This window comes from Hypomesus transpacificus, chromosome 14 (assembly GCF_021917145.1).
Source record: "Hypomesus transpacificus isolate Combined female chromosome 14, fHypTra1, whole genome shotgun sequence".
Taxonomy (NCBI): domain Eukaryota; kingdom Metazoa; phylum Chordata; class Actinopteri; order Osmeriformes; family Osmeridae; genus Hypomesus; species Hypomesus transpacificus.
In genome coordinates, this window is record NC_061073.1 from 15,691,331 (window position 1) to 15,713,483 (window position 22,153).

A 22,153-nucleotide genomic window follows, 5' to 3' on the forward strand; every position below is an offset into this window, starting at 1 on the left:
AAATCCAAGAACCCATTAAGCGCTTATCTCAAAAACAAAGATTTTGTGCGTTTTGGTTATCCCCCTGAGTCCTCCGTTTTCAAAATGTCTCCTCGCCGTGGCAACGCGAGTCAGCTGGGGGTTGTGTGAGTCATGTGGAGCTATGGCTTCCTCAGGGGAGACCAGAGTGGGGACTGAAGGGGCTTATCTCAGTGAGGAGGAAGGGATGCTTCCCCTTGCTAGCCTCCCCTCTAATGGTGTCCCTGGCTCGGGCCCTGTCCTCCCATCACCGTGTTTTACAACTCAGCTCCGGCTCTGGGATCAGTTCCACCTCTCTGCTTCTTCACTCACAGCACAACGCTTTCTCGGTGTGGCTGTTACACACATTCACGTACAGTGACATCAACGTACAGTGGGGAAACCAGGTGTCCCCAGTCAAGCCAATTAAAAAGGAGGTTAAAAATACAGTATATTCGTTAAGCAGACACTTATCCAAAATGTGTTCAGAGGAGATCTGACCTGCAGTTAAGTGCCCCACACACTGAGACATACCCGTAGCCATCTTTGAGAGGGGGTAAGCTAGTGTGGGAGTCGGATGGCTGAGCGGTTAGGGAATCAGGCTATTACTCCGAAGATTGCCGGTTCGATTCCCGACTGTGAAAAATGACATTTTGTCCTTGGGCAAGGCACTTCACCCTATTTGCCTCGGGGGGAATGTCCCTGTACTTACTGTAAGTCGCTCTGGATAAGAGCATCTGCTTGATGATTAAATGTAGTGTTTAGGGCATTTGTGAGTGGCTGTCTCTTCTCCAGCATCCTAGCGGCCAACTAACCCCCTCTGGCTCAGCCACTGGCCCGACTCATCGCATCTTTCACAGAGTACCACTAATAAAACTCCCGTTTATTAGCGTGTGGAAATGTCTAATGTGGCTTTCTGACATGCTAGCATAAACAGCGAGGGCAAAGCATTTCAAGTGGTTCTGACACATGGAAGTGGGTTTGGGCAGGATGTAAGAGGTGAACAGCGTGGATTTAACCACTGGGTTACAAGGCTAAATCAACACTAGGGCTGTGCAGCAATTTACTGTCATGTAAACTATAAATCGTCGAAATTACAGACAAAATCTGACATGACAGAAAAACTCACTCAAGTCCTTAGAAAACTGTTTTTATAGGAAATTTCAAGTTATTGAAAATTCCTACGAAAGTTAACATTGCAATAGAGAAAACTGGGATTGTAACTTGTAGAATGAGACATTTAAGGGTATCTCACAAGTAACACATCTCTCTTTGAATGCTATATAGCCGTTAATGAGGAGGACAGAGGATTTTGCTTCTTTGAGGAACAAGAGCTGACCATGTTGTTAGGACTCATCATGAACGCCCTCGCCCTTACTACTCCACCGTTGAATGACTCTGGCCTCCAGCCACAGGTCACCTTGTAAAGCAGGAGGGTCACCATTGAAGGGATCGTGGGGCCTCCCTCATCTACCCCCCCCCTAAACATTTCGCCACCCTCCTCCCAGTCTCCACCCCAGAGGAGCTACAACCATCCCAAACATCACCCCCTCACCTTAAAAGCAGCCCCTTGCCTCTCAACGCCGCTCCCCTCTCCACAATATGCTTTCAATTACGACGCTGGTCGATATGGGGGCCTGTAGAACCCCCCCCCCCACCTGATTTATGGAGTGCTTCGGTCCAGTCTCGCTCAGCACGTTTTCACTGGAAACGCAAGCTCTTCTGCCAAAGGGGGTCAAAGATGAGAAACGCCGCCACAGTTAACCTTTTGTGGACTTGTGTGCGCCGTTGGTCTAGCGCTCTCTCTCTCTTCGGTGTCTCTACGGTGTCTCTCCCTCTCCCTCTCCCTCTCCCTCTCCCTCCGGTGTCTCTCTGGCTCTCTCTCTGGTTCTCTCTCTCCGGCTCTCTCTCTCTCTGACAGACAGGACAGGAGGCACGCCCGCAGAGGCCAACAGAGCCTCCATAGACAGAAACGAGGTGCTGCGTTATGGGGAGTTCCACGCTACATTAGCCCCCCGCTGCACCGAGGGGGCTAGTGTCACTGCGCTGGAGACAGACTGCTGAGGAGAGGAGAGACAGACAACTCTTAGACAGAGACGGACGACGTGAAGAGGACATCTAGACCGAAACCTGACCGACAAAGTCATACGTCGCCCTCTCAGTCAATTCCTCTTGTCACGTGGGACCTCCATGACCCGAACAGTTTGGTGGAGGATGTAGGGGTCTCTGAGGATGACTGTGACTGATGGTCTCCATTCATCTCTGCCTTACCTCAGCGCTTATCGCTCCTGAGCTACATAAACCACAACACATTACTCACTACGACTGTAACCTGAAAAATAACTGAACGTCTTCAAGTGAATTTGAGGGATTTTTCAAAAAGGCCTACGTGTACATTCTAGTCGTTTGCAGACATTACTCTCTGACTGTGTCGTCCACCACAGAGACGTTTGTGGTCCTCTCACATGACCCAGCTCAGGACATCTATTTGTAGTCAACAGCTACATCCAAGTCCTGTTGAATAAAAACACATGGACTCGGAGAGTGAGTCACCAAGCGAGAGCGATCTCATGACACGACCCATGCTCTGCCTGAGAAACACGCAGTCCCGACGGGGACCCATTTCCTGGCAGTTCCAGCTCACTTCCTGTGACGCTGCGGTGAGCGCGTGCCACACTGTGCGTCACAGACCAGGGCCAGGCCAATCTCAGGCCTTCGGTTCTGTGGGACTCCTCTCTAACTCTTATCTCGCTGTGAAGGGACAGAACCCCAGCTCAGACTGAGTCCCCGCTCCATATCCAATGTCTCCATCACTACTTGTTTATGATATAGACTCCTCAAAAGTTGAAAATAGCTATTGTTCGTGTTTGTATGAGGGTTTACATTGCCTCCTTAAAAAACAATTTTTGCAACGGGCATTTGTTGCCGGGGTAGTATTTCTCCTCCGGGGCTTCCTTAGGGCCCAGTAACTTCCACCGGACCTAACACCTTCCACACAGGATAAAACCAAGTCAAGACAGAGAGGCTATAGCTGTGAACCACTCTTTATATCCACGTCCTATACATCATGTCCGTGTTGCAGATGTCCTCAAGCTAGGTAGAACGACCGATCACATTTTTAAAGCCTTCTATAGGTACATCTGCCAACACCGTTATTCACTATAATAATGAGCACAGACACATTGATTCCCTATTGGCAGACAGACTTGACTGTAGCTGTCCTGCAGCCTCAATGCAGTGGCCCAAATCCTACAACAGATTGGCAGCCAGACAAGAAGAGTCTTAGTTGGGCCTGTCAGTCTCAGACATGCCAACATCAGAGCGGGCCAAATACATGTTCTGGTTTTCCTCAGTGAAATGACGGGGTTTAAGAGAGTGTCTGGATGAGAGTGTACAACTCTATCAACAGGCCCACACACACACACACATTGCATTACGCCATAGGTACATTTGAGCCCATTTCCATCGTCTCTTTTCGACAAAAAACCCCTTGGATCCTTACCAGAGCTAGATTTGACCTGCATTCATTTCCGGCAACGGCCAGAGGCAGTGCTGCCTCTAACTCTGTGAATGGAGTGTGAGGCAGAGGCAGTGCTGCCTCTAGCTCTGTGAATGGAGTGTGATGCAGAGGCAGTGCTGCCTCTAGCTCTGTGAATGGAGTATGAGGCAAAAGCAGTGCTGCCTCTATCTCTGTGAATGGAGAGTGAGGCAGAGGCAGTCGTGACGCCAGCAGGTCCTGATGGAGAGGGACTCACCTCGGGCTTGAGTTAACGAGACACGCGTGTCATGTGACCCGCGTTTCATGTGACCCGCGCCGTGCTGGGTAGACTACCACTCCAGGTTCAGGAGCCGGTGCTGACCAGCAGTAACACTTAGCAGCTGTTAAACGCTCACAGCGAGATCCTGACCTGAATCAATGCAGACATTTCTAATGGAGGGGCTGGGGGGGGGGGGGGGCAGGGGGGCTCTACACTGACAGATGCTGCTACTGGTGCTATGCTTGCTGATTAAAAGGTCAAAAACTAAATGTTTCTGAAATAGCTACCAGGGACACGTTGCTTTAATCTGGAAATAGGCGTTTGAGAGATGTCAAACCGTGATGCAGTGTCAAGGTGTGAAGAGTTTGAGCTCTCTGGAGTTATATGAACTAATTCATTAGAGTTGACTTGAATGATGAGGACTCAATGGAGAGTTTGACCACATGACATCCAGCACAAGCAGGTTAAAGAGCCTGTAATGGTCTATCGAATAAAGAATAATGTCTCCTTGCATTTCATTACATGATATTAACATTTCTGAACTTGAAATTAATCTACACACCCTTGACAGAACTATCAGAGTTTATGGGAGAGACCATTCTACTGTTACTGTTCATATACAACATGCCGAACATTAATGAGAGTAGATTGTTTAAAGGATGTTTCCCATTTTCACTGGTTGACCTGCCACACACGTGAAGAAAATTCAGATGTGCTACTGCCCTCTTGTGGTACTAAAGTATAGTTTTTTTCTTACTTGATGTTCCCAGCCCAAGCAGTCTCCTTTATCAAAAGATCACAGATGAAAGGCATTCACAGGCTATGATTGTAAAAAAAAAAAAACGTTATAATTTAAATGTATTCCACATTGAGCGTGGAAATGGGTGTGCTTGGCTTTGGCATGGTGGTAGCGCTCGAGCTAGTTAGCTCAGCTGTTACATACCGGTCCGGGGGTCAGGTCTGAAGCTAGGAGACAGATGGCTGAGCGGTGAGGGAGTCGGGCTAGTAATCAGAAGGTTGCCGGATCGATGCCCCGCCAAAGTGACGCTGTGTCCTTGAGCAAGGCACTTCACCCTACTTGCTTCGGGGGGAATGTCCTAGTACTTACTGTAATTCGCTCTGGATAAGAGCGTCTGCTAAATGTAGGAGAAGCCTAGCTACCTAGCTTAATACTTGGTCAGCTTGGTTTTCCCTTTATTTGCACTGTTGAGCTAGTATTGTGGTGGGACTGATAGCTTATCAAAGCAATCGACCACAGGGTATCAAATAATGATCATAAGTCTTGTAGAGCAGTGGTTACCAATCCTGGTCCTCAGGGAACACTTGTCCTGCATGTTTGAGATGTTTCCCTGCTCCAACACACCTGATTCAAATGAATGGGTCGTTATGCAGCTCTGCAAAAAAGCCTGCTTATGACCATTCATTTGAATCAGGTGTGTTGGAGCAGGGAAACATCTAAAAAATGCAGGACAGGGGGTCCCTGAGCACCAGGGTACACCACACACTCGATGCCATTCAATATCCAAACGATTGGAGGGATAACACTAGGAGTGCAAGGTTATCCCTACTCATATCGCGGGTAGTTGGTCACATGACACCCATGACCAGTCTTCAGACAGGGAAGTTGTTACTGACATGTAATGATCGCTAGATAGCACTTCTTTCATTGAGGAATGGGAAGATCTGAAAATAGAAAAAGCCTTGCAGTGTATAGGCGTAATAGGCAGTGGATAATATAATACTGGTTTGAGAATGTCTATTGTGGTATTATGTAGGCCATTAATTTAACATTGGGACTCCTGTTCTAAGTGTGAAAAGCGGGAATCAATGGATTTGGTTGCAACCGTTCCTTTCAATGGAATCTACCCATGACAAATATTGTATTTCTCCAAATGTTTAGATGTTTGATATTAGTTAAATATGGGAGGGATATGGGTGGGAGGTGATACAGTAGGAGAATAAAGCACACCTCACAATTTCCCCAGAAATTGTACTCTCTCTAGTTACTGTTATATTTGACTAAGTGTACCATATGTTAGCCATTTATACACCTTTAGCTCATGTGCCTACATGTTATGCATAATATTATTGACTGAGCTGGACCAGCTGGACCCTTCCATCTGGAGCAGAACAGACCAACCTGACTTTAAAAGACAGTTGACTAGATTAAAGAAATGTGGTTATTGAACTTGAAATTCATCATTAAACTATGTCATTAAACTCAATAAGTTTGTCATTAAACTTGACAAATGTATCAATGTTCACAAGAATAAGTACGAGTCGGGACAACGAGTTTGAATGCCATTTTATGTCATTCTTTTTCAAGAATCTAGTACAAATGCATACACATACATTTCACCAAAAAACCACATATAACCACTATTGCAATTAACATCCAAATACAAATAAACAATTAAAAAAGAATCAGAAGTTGACTTTCAAGCTTGGGGGATGATCACAAAGGGGTGGGGGGGGGGGGGGCACATTCTCACACAACACTCTCTCTCCCTCTCCCTCCCCCTCGTTCTCTCTCTCTTGCACACAAGCACATAGACACACTATACTGTACATGGAGTTTTATAATACAGCATCGGAGATGTGAAGCTTTAACAAGGACGTGTTCAGGGAGGGTGTGATGGCAGTAAAAGGAAAGGGGTAACAGCCAAGTGTACGCAAAACACAATACAGTTCAGCCAACGTTTCTGTACTCAGTATAAATATTCTTCATCCAAAAGTCAGTGCAGTGCCTTCTGGTCAGGCTTCACCTGCATGGTCCCCTTCATGCCTGGTCAACTTTACACACGGACCATGCTAGACATGGTCCACAACTTTACACACAAATCACTTTACATTTGATTTCTCATTTCTGTTTTTCTCTAAGGGTTATGCTTGGTTGAGACCCAGTACCTCAAAGTTCCAGCTGAGAAGTACGAGTTGTTTGAAGGTTGCTTTCCATCGAATTTCCGGATATAAAAAGAGAACGAGAAATTTGCTGTTCATTTTGAGCGTGTTCAAAGTGTTCATTTTTCTTTTCTCCTGGTTTCCCTTTTCAAAAAGTTCCGTGTTGCAGTAGACTTACTGGATCCCCCTGAACAGACACATGGCGAAGACCATGGCGAAAAGCTGTGGACAGAGAAACCACAAGAACGCAGATATTTTACAACATGCAACTACACTTTTCACCACTAGATGACACTCAAACTACAGTTAAAACTCCAGGATAAATTGCCATTAGAACGATAAGAAAACAACGTCTTTGAAAGTGGTCGCTAGCAACAAAAGTACGATAGAACGCTAGCAACAAAAAGTACATACCTCAATCGTCAGCACCACAATGGCTAGTGCTCCAGCCACATAGATGTACAACTCAAAGTAGTCAACCACTGAAGAGTAGCAGCCCTGTAAACAGACAGAGATACACAGGCTCGCTCACATTCTCTTTGTCAAGATTAACGCAATCATACGCAAAGACAACACTGAACATAGCCTCAGAGCCATAATTGAGCGAGCTTCTGGACAATAGCTTGTCTGAATGGCTGAATCTGAATCGTGACGGGTCACCCCCGAGCCTCAATAGCTGTTAATGAGGGGCTCTTTGTGTGAAGGGAGGCGACAAAACGCCTTCCGGATATTTCTCATTGTTCCAGAGGCTCAAACAACAACAGGTGAGGGACACAGCAGAGAAGCAACTAGACAGACATGCTTGCATTGTTGCACGTGACTACCCCGAACACGGTATACAGCGCATGGATATACGCACAACAATAAGAAGAATCCTTTTTTGAATCTCACATATGCAGACACACACACACACACGCACACACACATCCCTTGACACTCCAAACATGGAGAAGCACACTAATCAGCCCGAGGAGGAGGGAGCCAGTCCCATGATATCCTCTCTCCAACCACACTGTCTTCTGCTCTCATTAAGCTGATAGGAGCAGAGGCTCAGAGAGCCAGTGAAGAGCCAGCCCTTCACCTCCCACACCGCCTCTTGCCCCCGAGGCTCCACCGACAGACACAGCAAGCCCCCGCTCCAGAACCTACCTTGTTGTTCCGGAACATCATGTGGCCCGACAGACACTGCTCCTGGCTGATGTAGGCCACGTCTGCAGCCTGGACGCTGCGTTGGCAGCAGGCGGCAGGCACCATGTCGTTAGGGTTGATCAGCCGGAACAGGCTATCCTTAAAGTCTTCGGGACTGTTTACCCCGCAGCAGTCAAACTTAGGGGAGGCGAACAGAGGGAAGAAAGAAAGTGAGATCTAAGTGCCTGTTTGTGTGTGTGTACTTGACTGTCAATTCTCCAGAACTGTGTACGCATCATTCCGGCATGAATATTGACCGAAAGAAATCAGTCAATGTTGATGTCTCTGAAGAGGCTGACAACCTCTTCGGTTTGTCTACGAGAGTCTACGACTGTTGTGTGTATGTGGGGCTGTACAGTGTCAGGATATGCATTGCCAGCAGCTTTTTGTATTGTGCTGTGCATCAACACTGGCTTTACCGTGGTCATAATGGCGTTCCATGTGGAGGTGAACACATCTGTGTTGTTGTAGCCCTGGTAGTGCCTCTTCAACTCCTTGGTGAAGTACTCTCTGGTCAGCTATGGCAACAACCAATGGGATTTGAGGTTAGAGTCGCCATGGGGACACCCAGGAGTGTTTTGCACAGTATCAAGGGAGGTCATTGGACAGAGGCGAGAGGTTCAACTGCTGCAGGATCAACTTACATGCTCCCGGAATATGAAGGCGAGGATGGCAGCCGCCAACTCTGCCAGGAAGATGAGAAGGATGAGCATGAAGAACTGCGGAGGGCAAGAAAGAGGGAGGGAGAGAGAGAGAGTAATGGAGAGTGAGTGTCGGCGAAAGTGGGAGCGAGTCACTAAAAACCTGAATCTGGCTGTCCCTACTTCACTCAGCATTAACTATTTACGAGGCTTGGAACACAAAAGGCCCCAAAGGCGGAATGTTCTTGTCCTTTATTTATTGGACCGGACTCTGTTCCATTTTAGAACCGAAAAAAATCTCTGAACTGAAAAACTAACTTAAGTTCATAATACAAAAAGACCAACATTACAAACCCCTTCACACGCACAAGACCACAGCCACAGACTAACACACAAACAAAGACCACGGCCACACCGTGCCCCACTTACAAACAGCAGCAGACACTTGTTCTCACGGATGGCTCCGCAGCAGCCCAGGAACCCCAGCAGGAAGAGCATGCCCCCCATGGCCAGGATGATGTACACCCCCGTGAAAAGCAGGGGGTTGGCCGCCACGATCTCTCTGAAACCTGTCGGGTCCACCAGCACCCAGACCCCCACCCCCAGGAGGAAGGAGCCCCCCAACTAAGAAAGACACAGAGAGAGACAGAGAGAGAGAGATAGGAAGAGTGAGAGAGATGGGAAGAGTGAGAGAGAGAGAGAGAGAGTGAGAGAGAGAGAGAGAGAGAGAGAGAGAGAGAGAGAGAGAGAGAGAGAGGGAGGAAGAGTGAGAGTGAGAGTGAGAGAGAGAGAGAGAGAGAGAAGAAGAGTGAAAGAGAAAAATAAGGAGAAAGAGGGAGAGCAAAAGACGAGAAAGAAGGAGGAAGAGAGAGAAAGGGAGACAGGTATATTGAAATTCTGTATTCATAAATGGGTTCCTCTTATAAACTACACAACCACACACTGATTCAATAACAAGCAATGACAGATTACTTTAGTTGCAAAAATCTAGTTCTGTTTGGTATGCTTGAAACACAGATGTGCTATAGATAGTAGCCTTGAAGAAGGCAGTGTTAAACAGACAACCACAGGGTGAGAGATGAGAAAGCCCAGGAGATGAGAGGAGGGGTGAGGGAGAGGTAAAGGGCTGGATATTTGAAACGTCTTAACGCCTCAGTGGGGGGTGGGTTGAGGTAGGCTTCACCCCCATCCTCTACCTATCAAAGATATCTCTCCCTCCTCTTCCCCCCCCCCTTCCCCCTCCCAACTCCCTCCATCACATTCTCCACTCTCCTCTCTCTCATGTCTCAACGGGAAACTTTGACGTGATTAAGAAAAAGGAGGTACATTGGTGTGAAGGGAGGAAAGGAGGGAGAGAAGGAAGGAAGGAGGGGGAGAAATAAGCCTCCCACTTCTCACGCAAGCTCCTTCCTCTTGTCTGAGAAACCTGGGCCTCCTTTCAGTGAACGTCACATCATGAACCCGTCAAGCTCTAAGGGAGAGGGGGCCGTAGATGGCGGAGGTAGCCATTTTGAGAGCTAGCGTGGGCTTCCGAGACAGAAACGGTCTGAGACGATTACACACAAAGTGAGGCTGATAAGTCACACTGGTTGTTGAGTAGTTAAGGATCAGGCTAATCCAACCCTCTGATGCCGTTTACCGCTCTTGCCTGTGAGCGGCTTGGCTCCCGGTACAGAGCACTGAAACAAAAGGACGCCTCCTCCTCAATCCCATCCCCCATGTTGTCTGCCTTGATGCTATTACCTGTGACTGTGTGATCAGGATGGATAAGCCCAGGTGCCAATCAACACAAGCACATCCCCACATGTGCCCCTCTTTATATGTGTGTGTAGAAGCTGAAATCTTATCAATAAGGGATTTTAATAGCATCAAGATTGCCTCTGTCTAATGAATTGCAAATGTGTCTGGCTGTGTGAAAAACAAAAGACATATCAGAAAGAGATAGAAGGGATGGATACAGGAGGGAAGGAGAGAAGGCTACTTACAAAGATCAGGAAGTTGAAGACAAACATGAGGTACTTGATGCAGCTGAGACAGTCGCCCTCCATGGCTGTCCCTCTAGCTGAAGCCTCTCCAAGCCCCTGAAGGAAAACAAACACACGCACACACACACACACACACACACACACACACACACACACACACAGGTCTGTCAGTTAATGAATTCTGCCAAATGCTTGCGCTTACATTCTGACACACACAGTTCAGTTGTTAATTTCCAACTGCCAACAAAATGTTACACAGAAAACCCCAGCTTATACTTTTTTTAATGAGTTCCGCCTGTCATATGGACACAACGTTTGACACACACACACACAAACACACGCCTGTCTCTTCACAAAATTCAATCTCAACAACAAATCCTTACATTGTCGCCTCGGGCATTGAATTCTGTAACCGCAACTCTCTCGAAGCCATCCCTAAAACCTCGATGAAATATTCACTAGGTCTCTCACTGTGACAACCCGTGTCATTTTACTTTCAACTTAAAGTGAAAGACGGACAGAACGTCCCTCAGCCCTCCCTCCCTCCCTCCCAGAAGGTGCATGTGGTGTGTGTACCTCAGCGCATTTTACGGATATGAGCCCCGAGACTTGGACACCAATGTGCATTATCCTGAAAGCTTGGGCCCTTTACTCTAGAGCATCTCCCTCTTAATGTAATGAGGGCCAGAGGCCCCCCTGTCCCCCCAGGCCATCTCTCCACCTGACACACACTCTCCCTGATGAGAGCCCATCATCCAGGCACCACTCCAACCTAATGAAGGGCACATGGGTGTCCTGTGGCCCCTCCCTATGCCACCCACAGCCTCCTCCTTGATGAAGGCTCCACTAAACCTCCCGTTTATATAAGGTTGGGGGTACAGTAAGACAATACAGCCGAGCGGACACATAACCTGTGTCCTCTCTACATAATACTAGCTTAGACCATAAAGGCAAGCAAAGCCATCTGTAATAAAAAAAAGAAAGAAAAAAGACTAGGAGGCAGTCACTTGGCTGGCATGCTTATTGTTTTTTTGGCTGGGAAGCTGATTATGCACAGCCTATGGGACATTCTGGAAACAGACAATTCTACCATGTGGCTGCTGGAGAGATAGAACTGGGCTTCTGGGCACATCCAGCCGGCCAAGCTCTGAATCAAAACCTAAAATGTCTTCCTTTCACCTTCTCTTCCTTTTTTGGGCATTCCAGTGTGTGATCCTGACATAATCTTCTGGCAGTCTTTCCCTTCTGCCTGTATCTGCTGTGAGATGACTCCTCTGGGCTGTCTGCTCTGAGGCCGGCTCTGAGACTGGGGGTTAAGGCTGGGGCACTATCGACCCCGGCTTTCATTCCTCTCAGGTGAGGCAGGACCCAGCAGGCTGCCTCAGCCCTTCAGCTGTGAAATAACCTCGATTCTCTTTAACCAGACAGCTTTCAGTCTCAAGGATTTCCCGTTTGTGCAGGTTAAGAGAGCCAGAGACTGAGCGATGGACCAAGCATGCTGCAGGGAGGGTTTCTCTGCTGCATGAGGGGCGGAAACTAGTTTGCCGTTCCCCCCCCCCCCCCCCCTTCTCTTCTCATCAGAGCTCCAATGCTCTTTTACATTTATTTTCCTCCTCTACTCAGACTTAAGGAAATTGATTTAGAGCTGTGGTTAAATACCGCCGTTCAATCATAATGATATGCTTAGGTATTGATCATACCTCCCGCTATTTCTATGGGAGCCGCTGGCATTCTCGGGGCTAGTGAGGATTTTAATCACCCCCCCTTCCCCTGTCTAACCCCCCCCCTTCCCCTGTCTAACCCCCCCCCCCTTCCCCTGTCTAACCCCCCCCCTTCCCCTGTCTAACCCCCCCCCCCCTTCCCCTGTCTAACCCCCCCCCTTCCCCTGTCTAACCCCCCCCCCTTCCCCTGTCTAACCCCCCCCCCTTCCCCTGTCTAACCCCCCCCCCTTCCCCTGTCTAACCCCCCCCTTCCCCTGTCTAACCCCCCCCCTTCCCCTGTCTAACTCCCCCCCCCTTCCCCTGTCTAACCCCCCCCCTTCCCCTGTCTAACCCCCCCCCTTCCCCTGTCTAACCCCCCCCCCTTCCCCTGTCTAACCCCCCCCCCTCTCCCAGCAGTGCCCCCAACCTCCCCCCCCCCGCCCCCCCCCCCCCCCCCCCGCCCCAACACCAACCTCTTTCTCAGGGTTAAACCCCTCTTAGATCTACAGTCAATGTTCCCTTTCTGTATTAAAATGCATCCCTTGTTAAAAAAAAAGAAGGGAAAAGAGTGGAGCCTGGGGACTGAGTCAGGGCTCCCGGTAACAGGCCCAGCAGCAGCAGCAGCAGCAGCAGCAGCCCAGGATAAATCACACTGCCACAGGACCCAGGAGAAAGTGCAGAATAAACAAACTCGCTCTTTCCCATGACTCCCCAGAGAAATCACATCCTCATCGATCACCATGGAGCCCTTGGGATCAGGCCTGCTAAGGCTCAGTGACCATCCTGCGCCAGTACCGACTTCCACGGACATGAAAGCAGCGTTGGCTCCCAGGAGCCCCGCTAAGACAGTTAACTACTAGACCGAGAAGGGAGGGCTCTATACAGCCATGGCTCCTGAAGCCTCAAGCAAACACGGCCGCTCAAAAAACAGCCCCTGATAAATGCTGGGCAGAAAATAGAAGTGGTTGTGGTGCGATCGATGCAGACGGGAGAATAACATGTTCTCTGTCTGACGAGCCTGGCGAGCCAGTCTGTGCCTGGAGGTATTTGCCAGTTAACGGCAGCTTGGTCTGCCACCAGAGCCTCTCTCATTACCGACATCATAAAAATGTCATGCAGCGCTGAATCCATCTCAGAGCCATATTTACTGTATGTGGTTACTGGTCCGGGGCCAGTTTGTCTGTTTACTCTCAGAGTGGTTAAGGATGAGCCTGGAGTGTTAAGAACTGATCTCCATTCAGCTCCTAACAGTAACGAGAGTACTGCAATCCCACATGACCTACATTCTCCCCAATCAGGAGCAGGGTTACTGGGGGCAATGGGCCCAAACCAATCCTCCACAACTCCTACAGTAGCTAGGGCTTAAGAGTCCACACCATCGACATGTCGACAGTCCCGTCAGCGCACGGTTATTCGAAGATAAGGAAGACGCTGGACAGAACACATCTCCTGTTACAATAGAAACATCCTTGGGTGGTTCTCCTTGGGAGTTGACACTTTCAGCACGATTAATGAAGTGACTAAGTGGCCGAGCCAACAGGGTACTCCCTTATCCCCTCACCAGCCACCGGGACAAATGGATTAGGACAAGGACACAGTGTCTTCACCTAGGCTCCACCTCCTCTAAGACACCCTCAAAAGTAACCGTGTGCCCGCATACCAAATCATCATTAGTACCTCAGACACCGCTGAGATCATGAGGGTTGGAACTTGACCCCGTTTAAATGTCACGACTCCCCAAACTGATCTCCCTTAATTGACCCCCGGGGAGTATGGAAATTGTCCCACTAGACCAATAGTGTAGCTGTAGGCGGCCGCAGATGTGTGTGGTCTGTATAGACTGACCGCTGAGGCCACTAATACCCCGCCCCTGCCCCCGCCCACGCCCCCACCCTCTCACCGACAGTACACACCCTCTGACAGACACACTCTGGGAACACACACACGCGCGCATGTGAAATCACCCTTCATCTCAATTAAAAACCCATTTTTCGTTTCTCTCGGTGACTACCCCAAATGAGTCTCGGCAAGCAAACAGCCCAAAATGAGAGCAGGGACGGCCTCCTCCGCCGGCGTGCCGGAGCTCCGGAGCTCCCCGGAGGGCCGTCAGGTCCCTTAATGAACCTCCAATTAGGAGGGAATGAGCCCTGGGCTTTGCTGTCACATGGAGGGGCTTTGAAGTGTGCTGAATACCAAGCAGTGAGTATCTACAGGACTGTGCTTCTGTAGAGGGCACGCCGCTCGCAGACATCGAGGAAAGCAAAAGCTAACAACCGCAGATGTCAGTGTTCTAGTCGCATGCTGTACATAATTCTGGTGCTGACAACCTCCAGAGAGTGTTGGCTTGGCACCCGCTCAGGGCAACAAAAACGGATTCTCTGATTTTTATCTTCAGAACGGTGCCATTTGATATGGTGGGAAGATTAGCAACCATCCCAGGGTCAAACTACTGTTCAGCCCTCGGGCAAGGTGCTTTAATTGGTTCAAAATATATGGGGTGCCTGTAAATCCAGACCGTTCACAAGGAAGAGTGGGTGGTCTATGATGAATTTCACATCTTAGTGGAACCAGCAGGGAACTCGCATGAATTGATCTCCCGTGTCCAATTAGAATTTCAAGCAGGATCAGTTCTCTGCCGGGCCTCTGGGAGGCGCTGTGTTTACGGACTGGAGTTCTTCTACAGCCTTGGGGTCAGTGGTCCTCTGACCAGGCAGCTGACTCACACATGAACAATAGTCAGATGAGTTCCAAAAGGCCCCAGTCAGGAGGAACAGGGAGCCAGATGCAGCCAGACCCTGTGCCGTCAATCGTCCTGCAGGCCACTATCTCAAGAGCCCAGCTGGACTCCCATTCCAACTCTCCCCTAAAAAGTAGTCACCTTTCTTCATCCGATAAAGAAACCAGATAAGGATAAATGGTGAACACGGCGAAGACATTCAAGTGCCTGATATCCCATTGCCTCTTGGCTGCACTCCATTGGAAGGACATGTGGTTGAGATGGAGGGGGAGGGGAGGAGGGAGGAGGGGAGGGGGGAGGGCAGAAGATCTTGGCTGATATCCCTCCACAGCGTGATCCCTCCAGATTCTCCCGCAGAAGACACTACAGAGCAGCAGAGAGCCTCGCATTAAATGTGTGTGTGTGTGTGTCAGCACCTCGTTCTGGCTGAGCGAAGATCCTAACCGGCTCTGGGAGGACGGATCAATAGCGAGCTCGGGCGGACGGTCGATGGGTCATCGATCCCCCTCCCCTGGAGCTCCGTCTCTCCCCCCGTCAGCGAGAGCATGCGGTCACGGAGGAACAATGAACACATAAACACTTCTCCAAGCGGCCTGTTAGGGCTCAAAGAGGGGTTTCCCAGGGGACGCTGGGTAGCAGAGACATGGACACCCACTGGGACTTTCCATGAAAACTGAAATTAAATTGAGCTGTAACTCAATTTAAGGCCTTTCGCGTTAAGTAATAAGTGTGATGACAATGGGAGAGATTATCTTTGCCTAATGTAAGACCATTTGAACCATAATGCTCTGGGTATGTCTGAGTCATACTGGATCGAATTCATTTAGAGACGCAAACCATTACTTACGCATCTCATTCGGCCAAGAAAATCCCAATTATTATAAAAAAGTGCCCAGTGACATTGCGACACCGTGGTTGGTTGGGTGTAATCAGATTCTCGCAGGGGCATCTCTAGGCAACCCAAAAACAAACGTGTCATCTCCATGCACGAACCTATGGAACCGTGAGACCCAGACAGAGTGACTTAGGTCGCAGACGAGACAGTAGACGCGGGTTGATCTGAACACCGGTCAGAACTGCGCGCACACATACTCGTTGTGAGCCCCCCGATTGTTCAACATACTCACTGAAAACAAGATTCTAGGACAGGGTCAAAAAGTATTACATTTGCCAGTACATTGTTCTGAATACAATGATGGTTTTCATCACACTGTTGTACATGAAAACACATTGACCTCCTCAGCTGGTATTTATGGAAGTAGACAATGGCACCCCTATCTCCAATGGACGTAGCTTTCATACCTGCGCTTTCACCTGCCACCACACACACAGAATCTCCCTCTCCCTCTCCCTCTCCCTCTCCCTCTCCCTCTCCCTCTCCCTCTCCCTCTCCCTCTCCCTCTCCCTCTCCCTCTCCCTCTCCCTCTCCCTCTCTCTCTCTCTCTCACACACTCACACACTCACACACTCACACACTCACACACTCACACACTCACACACTCACACACTCACACACACACACACACACACACTCACACACTCACACACTCACACACTCACACACTCACACTCACAAAAACACATGTTAATCCATCCCCGTTGTCAAGCTCACAGCAGGCACATTGTTTTGACAGAGACAAGTTACAGAAAGGTAAGCAGAGTACTGGGCAGTAAAACCGAAACTACTCCCTGTTCTTATTTGGTCAGACCCAAATGTGCACTGTGAGACACATCCTTCTGAGGAACACGCAAAACACTTTCTGAGACAAGCGAGCGTGCGCGGCGTAAAAAGGACATCAGTTTCCTTGGTTACCAGGATGTGGGGGGGGGGGGGGGGGGGGGGGGGATGTGTGTGGGTGGGGTGGGGGTGGGGTTGTAGAGGAAAGTGGCCTTTTGTGTGCTGGCCAGTTAGGAATATCTACTTAGGCCTAGTTCCTGTTCCCCACAAACAGAGCAGAGCAGAACACTCAGGGGTCCGAGGACAGCCTGAACAACCATTTATCTAATGAGCGCTCACTCAGGGCCGGTTACAAGGCCATATGTTAGAGGTCCCAAAGCCCCATGCCTGGACTCTGTTTACTCACGGCTCTGCTCCAGCACTCCAGAGCTGCCTGATACCAAAGGTACACAAAGCTTAGAAGAGGCGGATCAAAAACCAATAAATGAAAGAGAGAAAAAAAAATTGGAAAACAACAGCAAAGCCTAATTGTGCACCGGGCTGAGGTTACACTGAATATTTATTCTAAGATCAAAAGCAAAGCCAGAAGAATGTGTGTGTGTGTGTGTGTGTGAGAGAGAGATGGGGGTTGGTACACATATGTTCGAGTGAGACGCTCAGAGGAAGATGTCCACCTAAACCAGGCCCCACAGCACATATGCTATCTCACCACTCATGTAAATAAATGACAATATATGTGTGTGTGTTTGTGAGTGTAAAAATGCATATGCACATGCACGTCTATGTGCCAAAGATTCATGACTTGTTAATGTTCCTCAACCAATCAGCTGCCACTGCAGAAGCCTGGAAGAGCAAATGCTTGGATATTAATGTGACAAGGGGGCTTATGCTTAATACATTGACACCATTGCATGGCAAGAGGATCTGCAAAAGAACTGAGCTTTTGTGTTTTGGGTGTTGTAGTCCAAAAACACCCATAGGAAGCATGTATATTTGTGTATTCCCAGCACTGAGAACCACTCAAAACACTGAAAACCAGATATCAAGAAACAAGCAGCCTCTTTGGTTGTTTGGTAAAGAAGCACCTTTAAAAGTGACGTGTATCTGTCATTGTTGTGTACCGTCTGAAGTCCCCTTTAACCTCTCGATCCATGCACGTCTGCCTCCCCTTCGTGCTCTGAATACGAACTCGGATCTCAATGCAAATCAGGGCTTCACAGAGACCAGGCTGCTGCAGGCTAAGTGGTCGAACAGAAAGCTCTGTGGGCTGTATGCAGGACCTCTGGCCCCTCTGGGTGACAAAGGCTGGGGAGCGTCTGCAGTGGGAACGCTGACGAACGCAAGGCTGTCGACCAATTTCTTTTTCTTTCTCCCTGTTGTTTCCTTCCCACTTACACCAAGGTTCTGTTAGAGATGACTCACGTTGTGTGGTGAAAAGTGGGCCTGAATGAAGCTGCTCTCAGCATGGGGCCTGAATACCACCTCAGCCCCAACACACACAGGGAGATGTGATGTAAGATGCGCATTTTCTTGGAGGGGATAGGGAGGACTGGGTGGGTTTGCAAATGGGTGGGGGGAATTTAAATTTGAGATTTTTTCGGTTTTAGATGAATGCCTTTGTCTAAATTGCCGGAACCACGCGGAGGGGTTCACAATTCGCCCAGAGACGTGAATGGATGAAGTTACGTTACCATGGGTAACCGTCGATGACCTTTTCGTCGTTCAGGTGTGGTTGAGGTTCTCTCTCTGGATCCTCTCCTCTCCTGTTGTCATGAGCTGTGGAGACAGAAAGACAGACAAGGGTCAAGCGGGGCGCTTGAGAGATGGACGTGCTGGCATTGTTAGCGTCCCTGCATGGGAAGCTGCTACGACGACTACACACCCATTTCGGAACAACAACATCTGGGTATTAAGATAGAATTGACAATCTATTATTTATGACACGCTCCCCTGTGGTGAGCAAATACGACATTTCGCTGGCGTATTACTTTTTTGAATATCCCACTGCTCAGCCGGAGGGATAAATTAACAGTAACGGTGTAAAAAATAAAATTAAAAAATGCCTTTGATAGTAGCTATCCAGTTGCATTCACTCAGGTAAAAATGTAATGCCTACTGTTAAGTATTGTGATCTGTACACCATTCTTCTTGGCTAATTACCATGTATCACTGAGCCTCACATTCTCTCTCCCTGTGCGGCCCCTGATGCTAACCTTGAGCATATGCATTATTCATGGAAGAAGAGCATACTATACTAATTACATGTTGCTGGTTGAACTGTCAATGTGGATCTCCAGCAGAGTGTAGCTAACAAACCTAAATGCTTTAAACTTTTACTGTTCAAGTTGCTTTGCCACAAGTGTCTCCTATAGCTGAAAATAATGAAATGGAAGCGAGAGGCTAATTAAACTGCTGGTATTGTGTATAAAAAGAATGTGTCAGCTGCAGAGCTATTCTGACTGACAATACTTTGTATTGAATTTCAAAGTACTGGCAGTGACAACTAGGTCTATCAAATATGGAGAACTGTCAATGGTGACGATCAGCTTTTCCAGCTGCTTATTTCAGACTGAGTGTTCCTTACCCTGACAGGAAAGGGAATAGAGAATTTCCCTCGAGTGTTGAGACAGGGATCCAGAAGACTACCTTCATCAACACCATATTGCCTTCCGACTCACCAGGATACAGCCGACTGTACCAACACCCCCTCCCCCATCTAGACCTGCACTGTGATTACATCTAGCAAACGCAATCAAACCCTGAGTGGGATGGGACTGAGGCTGAGAGGCGCACTGAAATGACACACTTTCTTATCACAAGGCCCAATGTTCATACATGACTACAGAAAAAAACAGAGAATCAATAACACATCTGTGTAGACCAAAGCACAGCATTTGGTACCTCTGACAAAGTATTATACTCCACTTGCCTACACAATACAACCCCTAACATGATCAAATATTATCGTATTTGTGTTTGGTGGGGAAATAATGATTTTGTGTTACTTCTCAGCCAAGAACTCTCAGCTCCCCTTCAGCATGTCACTTAGAGAGTCCATTAGAACAAGCGCAGACACACTTGTAGCTGTCATCCTGAGGGTTATAATCTTGTATTATAAAAGGCGATGGTCACATTGTGTCCTTCCCCCTCAGCCTGTGGCAGAGCATCCTCTCTGGAGCCTGTGTTTAGAGAGCTATTAGCTGGTGGAGAGTAACACAAGCGAGGGGCTGCATTATTCCCCCCCCCCCCACCACCCCCGTTTCCATGGTAACCCACACAGGGGAAAGTGGAGCACCAATAGAATGGCGGGGATGGTGGTGGTGGTGGGGGTTGGTTGGTGGGGGGGGGGGGGGGGGGGCATGACGATATCAGGGGTGGAAGGGTGAAGAGAGAGAGAGAAGCTTGACAATGGGAGAGCCCCTCGCGGGAGAGCAGAAAGGCCAGGCCGTCTGAGGCTCCGTCGGAGCTGGAGAGAAAGACTCCACATCAGACAATGAGCCTCATCTGCATCCGCTTTCACGGAAATCCCTCTCATTCTCCACTCGCTGACATCCGCAGCACGTGCGATCCAAACACTCCCACGGCTATTTGATGGGTCTACGGTGACGTTTTGGGGCTGCGGTCGGTCTAGGTTACTGTGACAGTATCCAGGGGTTCATCTTCCACTCACATTTCAGTAGTTCTATCCCATCTGCACCGGAGAAGCGCAACTTGACAACATCTGCCCGCCGCTTCATGAGTTTAGGATACGCTCATTGAAAGGTCATAGGTCAGATAGCACAGATACAGCAGGAAGTAATAACCATGAAAAGATTTCCATTTTACTGTCGCTCTTCCTGTGTGGCCACGTCCTTGTCCTCCCACACCGCCTGGGACCGCCCAACCCTGGTAACCCTGGTAACCCTAGCTACAGGTCATCCTGTAGGTCAGAACACAGCAGGTCCACTGGATGAGACACACTTCCTTCGGATATGGGAACCAGGAAGTGAGACAGGAAGTGACAAGCTACACTCCACAGCAGGACGCAACCTATAGCAAACCAAACTTTACTCTATTCTCTCTCAACATTCAATAAAACTGCATCAAAACACTCTAATATGAAGATCTTCCTCCTATACTAATCTACAAGCCTATCCTCACTGATCTACAGACTCTTGCTGACAGCCATATATATCGTTTCTTTCTCTCAGATCTTAGATGCGAGTGAGAGAGGGCAAGAGCTACGGGCTATATTTCCTCTGGACGTTTGCTTTAATGAAGTGAGTCAGACTTATCGCCTAAGCCAATCCAGATTTATTGATCTGGCTGACACTGCGAGTCAGCCGCTTGGGAACCAGATAAGCTACTGAGAGACAATCCTTCCTCTGATCACAGAGGATCAAACAGATCACTCACCCCAGTCACTGGCCAAGGTTGAAATAGGGTCCTGTGCTTTCAAGGCAAAATGAACTGGGCTCCGATTTGTATTCAGTGATGCAGTACACACACTTGCCCCAACTAAATGATTTAGAATGACTCATAACACTGTCCTCAGGTCTCACCGTGTTAACGGTTTAGGGTGAGATGGAATCCCGGTAGGAACGTGGCCCCTGAAAGTGTGCTTGGGAGGGTTGTGATTTTGACGCTGATTGAAGCTGACGTGAACCTCCACCTCTCTTCCAAGCTGCAGGCAGACATTACCCAGGCTTCCACCAGCAACAGGTTCCTCTGGCAGGGCTTTGGAATTCACCGCTCCTGAAGGGAGATGAGGACGAGCCTGTCGAAGGCCCCTGCCTGAAGGGGGCCTCTCTGTAGCGTGACTGCCAGCCTCATGACTGGTGATGATAAACAGTCTCCACGCGGGGCTACTTGTTGTTGTTGTTGTTTTCGTTAACCTGCCTCAGCCCCCCCCCCCCCCCCAAATCCCTCGCCAACACCCCCAACCCTCCGTCCTCACCTTCCCATGCCCTCGAGTCCTAACCCAGTCTTGAAAGAAGGAGAGAGAGCTGGGGGGCATCACAACACACCTTTGAAGTGGAGCGATTAAAGGGGAAAGTCCTGTTGGATCGTGCCGGAGGTCGGGGGAGGAGGGGTAGCACGGGTCTTTGCGAGGGACAGGAAAAGGCTGTGAATACTGAGAAACTGGGGCCCTCAGGGACACAATTAGGAACAAGGCCTTTTTTTCCTCCCATAAAGGGTTACCAAAACAGCGAGTATGTCCACAGCATAGCCTCCCTTTCCGAGCCCAGCCAAGGTAAGAGTTCATTAGCACAAACATAGAGGGGGCTGGGGCTGTTAAACTCTCCCTGTTCTCTCGTCTCCACCCACAGACCCTTGCTAGCTGATGTTGAACAGCTTCATGTTAACCATTTCCATCATCGTTCAAGCCCATCAAGTCCTATAAAGCCTTCAGAGGAATGCAGCTTCAAACCCAGAGTTTCCGAGCCACTGAGGAATTTACTGGAGTCGACTCATGAGTCGTTTGTTTAGCTGGACTGACAAACAGCGTGGTAAATGTTTCAAAGCAGAAGACAAAGCAGAAGGGGCACACACACACTCCCAATTCCGTGGTACCATGGAACGACTCAC

At 48.9% G+C, this 22,153-nt stretch overlaps 1 protein-coding gene across 1 annotated transcript in view; it reads right to left on the reverse strand.

Annotated features, from left to right (window-relative positions):
• Positions 1-6,045: 6,045 nt before the first annotated feature.
• Positions 6,046-22,153, reverse strand: part of tspan18b (tetraspanin 18b) — a 28,610-nt gene continuing 12,502 nt past the window's right edge. The window contains exons 2-9 of the mRNA XM_047034291.1: positions 18,277-18,361; positions 10,471-10,566; positions 8,915-9,109; positions 8,489-8,563; positions 8,264-8,362; positions 7,806-7,982; positions 7,071-7,154; positions 6,046-6,878 (exon numbers count right to left, since the gene is read on the reverse strand). Of these exons, the coding sequence (XP_046890247.1) occupies positions 6,831-6,878; positions 7,071-7,154; positions 7,806-7,982; positions 8,264-8,362; positions 8,489-8,563; positions 8,915-9,109; positions 10,471-10,566; positions 18,277-18,279 (777 nt within the window). The 5' untranslated portion in view covers positions 18,280-18,361 and the 3' untranslated portion in view covers positions 6,046-6,830. The remainder of the gene's footprint in view (positions 6,879-7,070; positions 7,155-7,805; positions 7,983-8,263; positions 8,363-8,488; positions 8,564-8,914; positions 9,110-10,470; positions 10,567-18,276; positions 18,362-22,153) is intronic.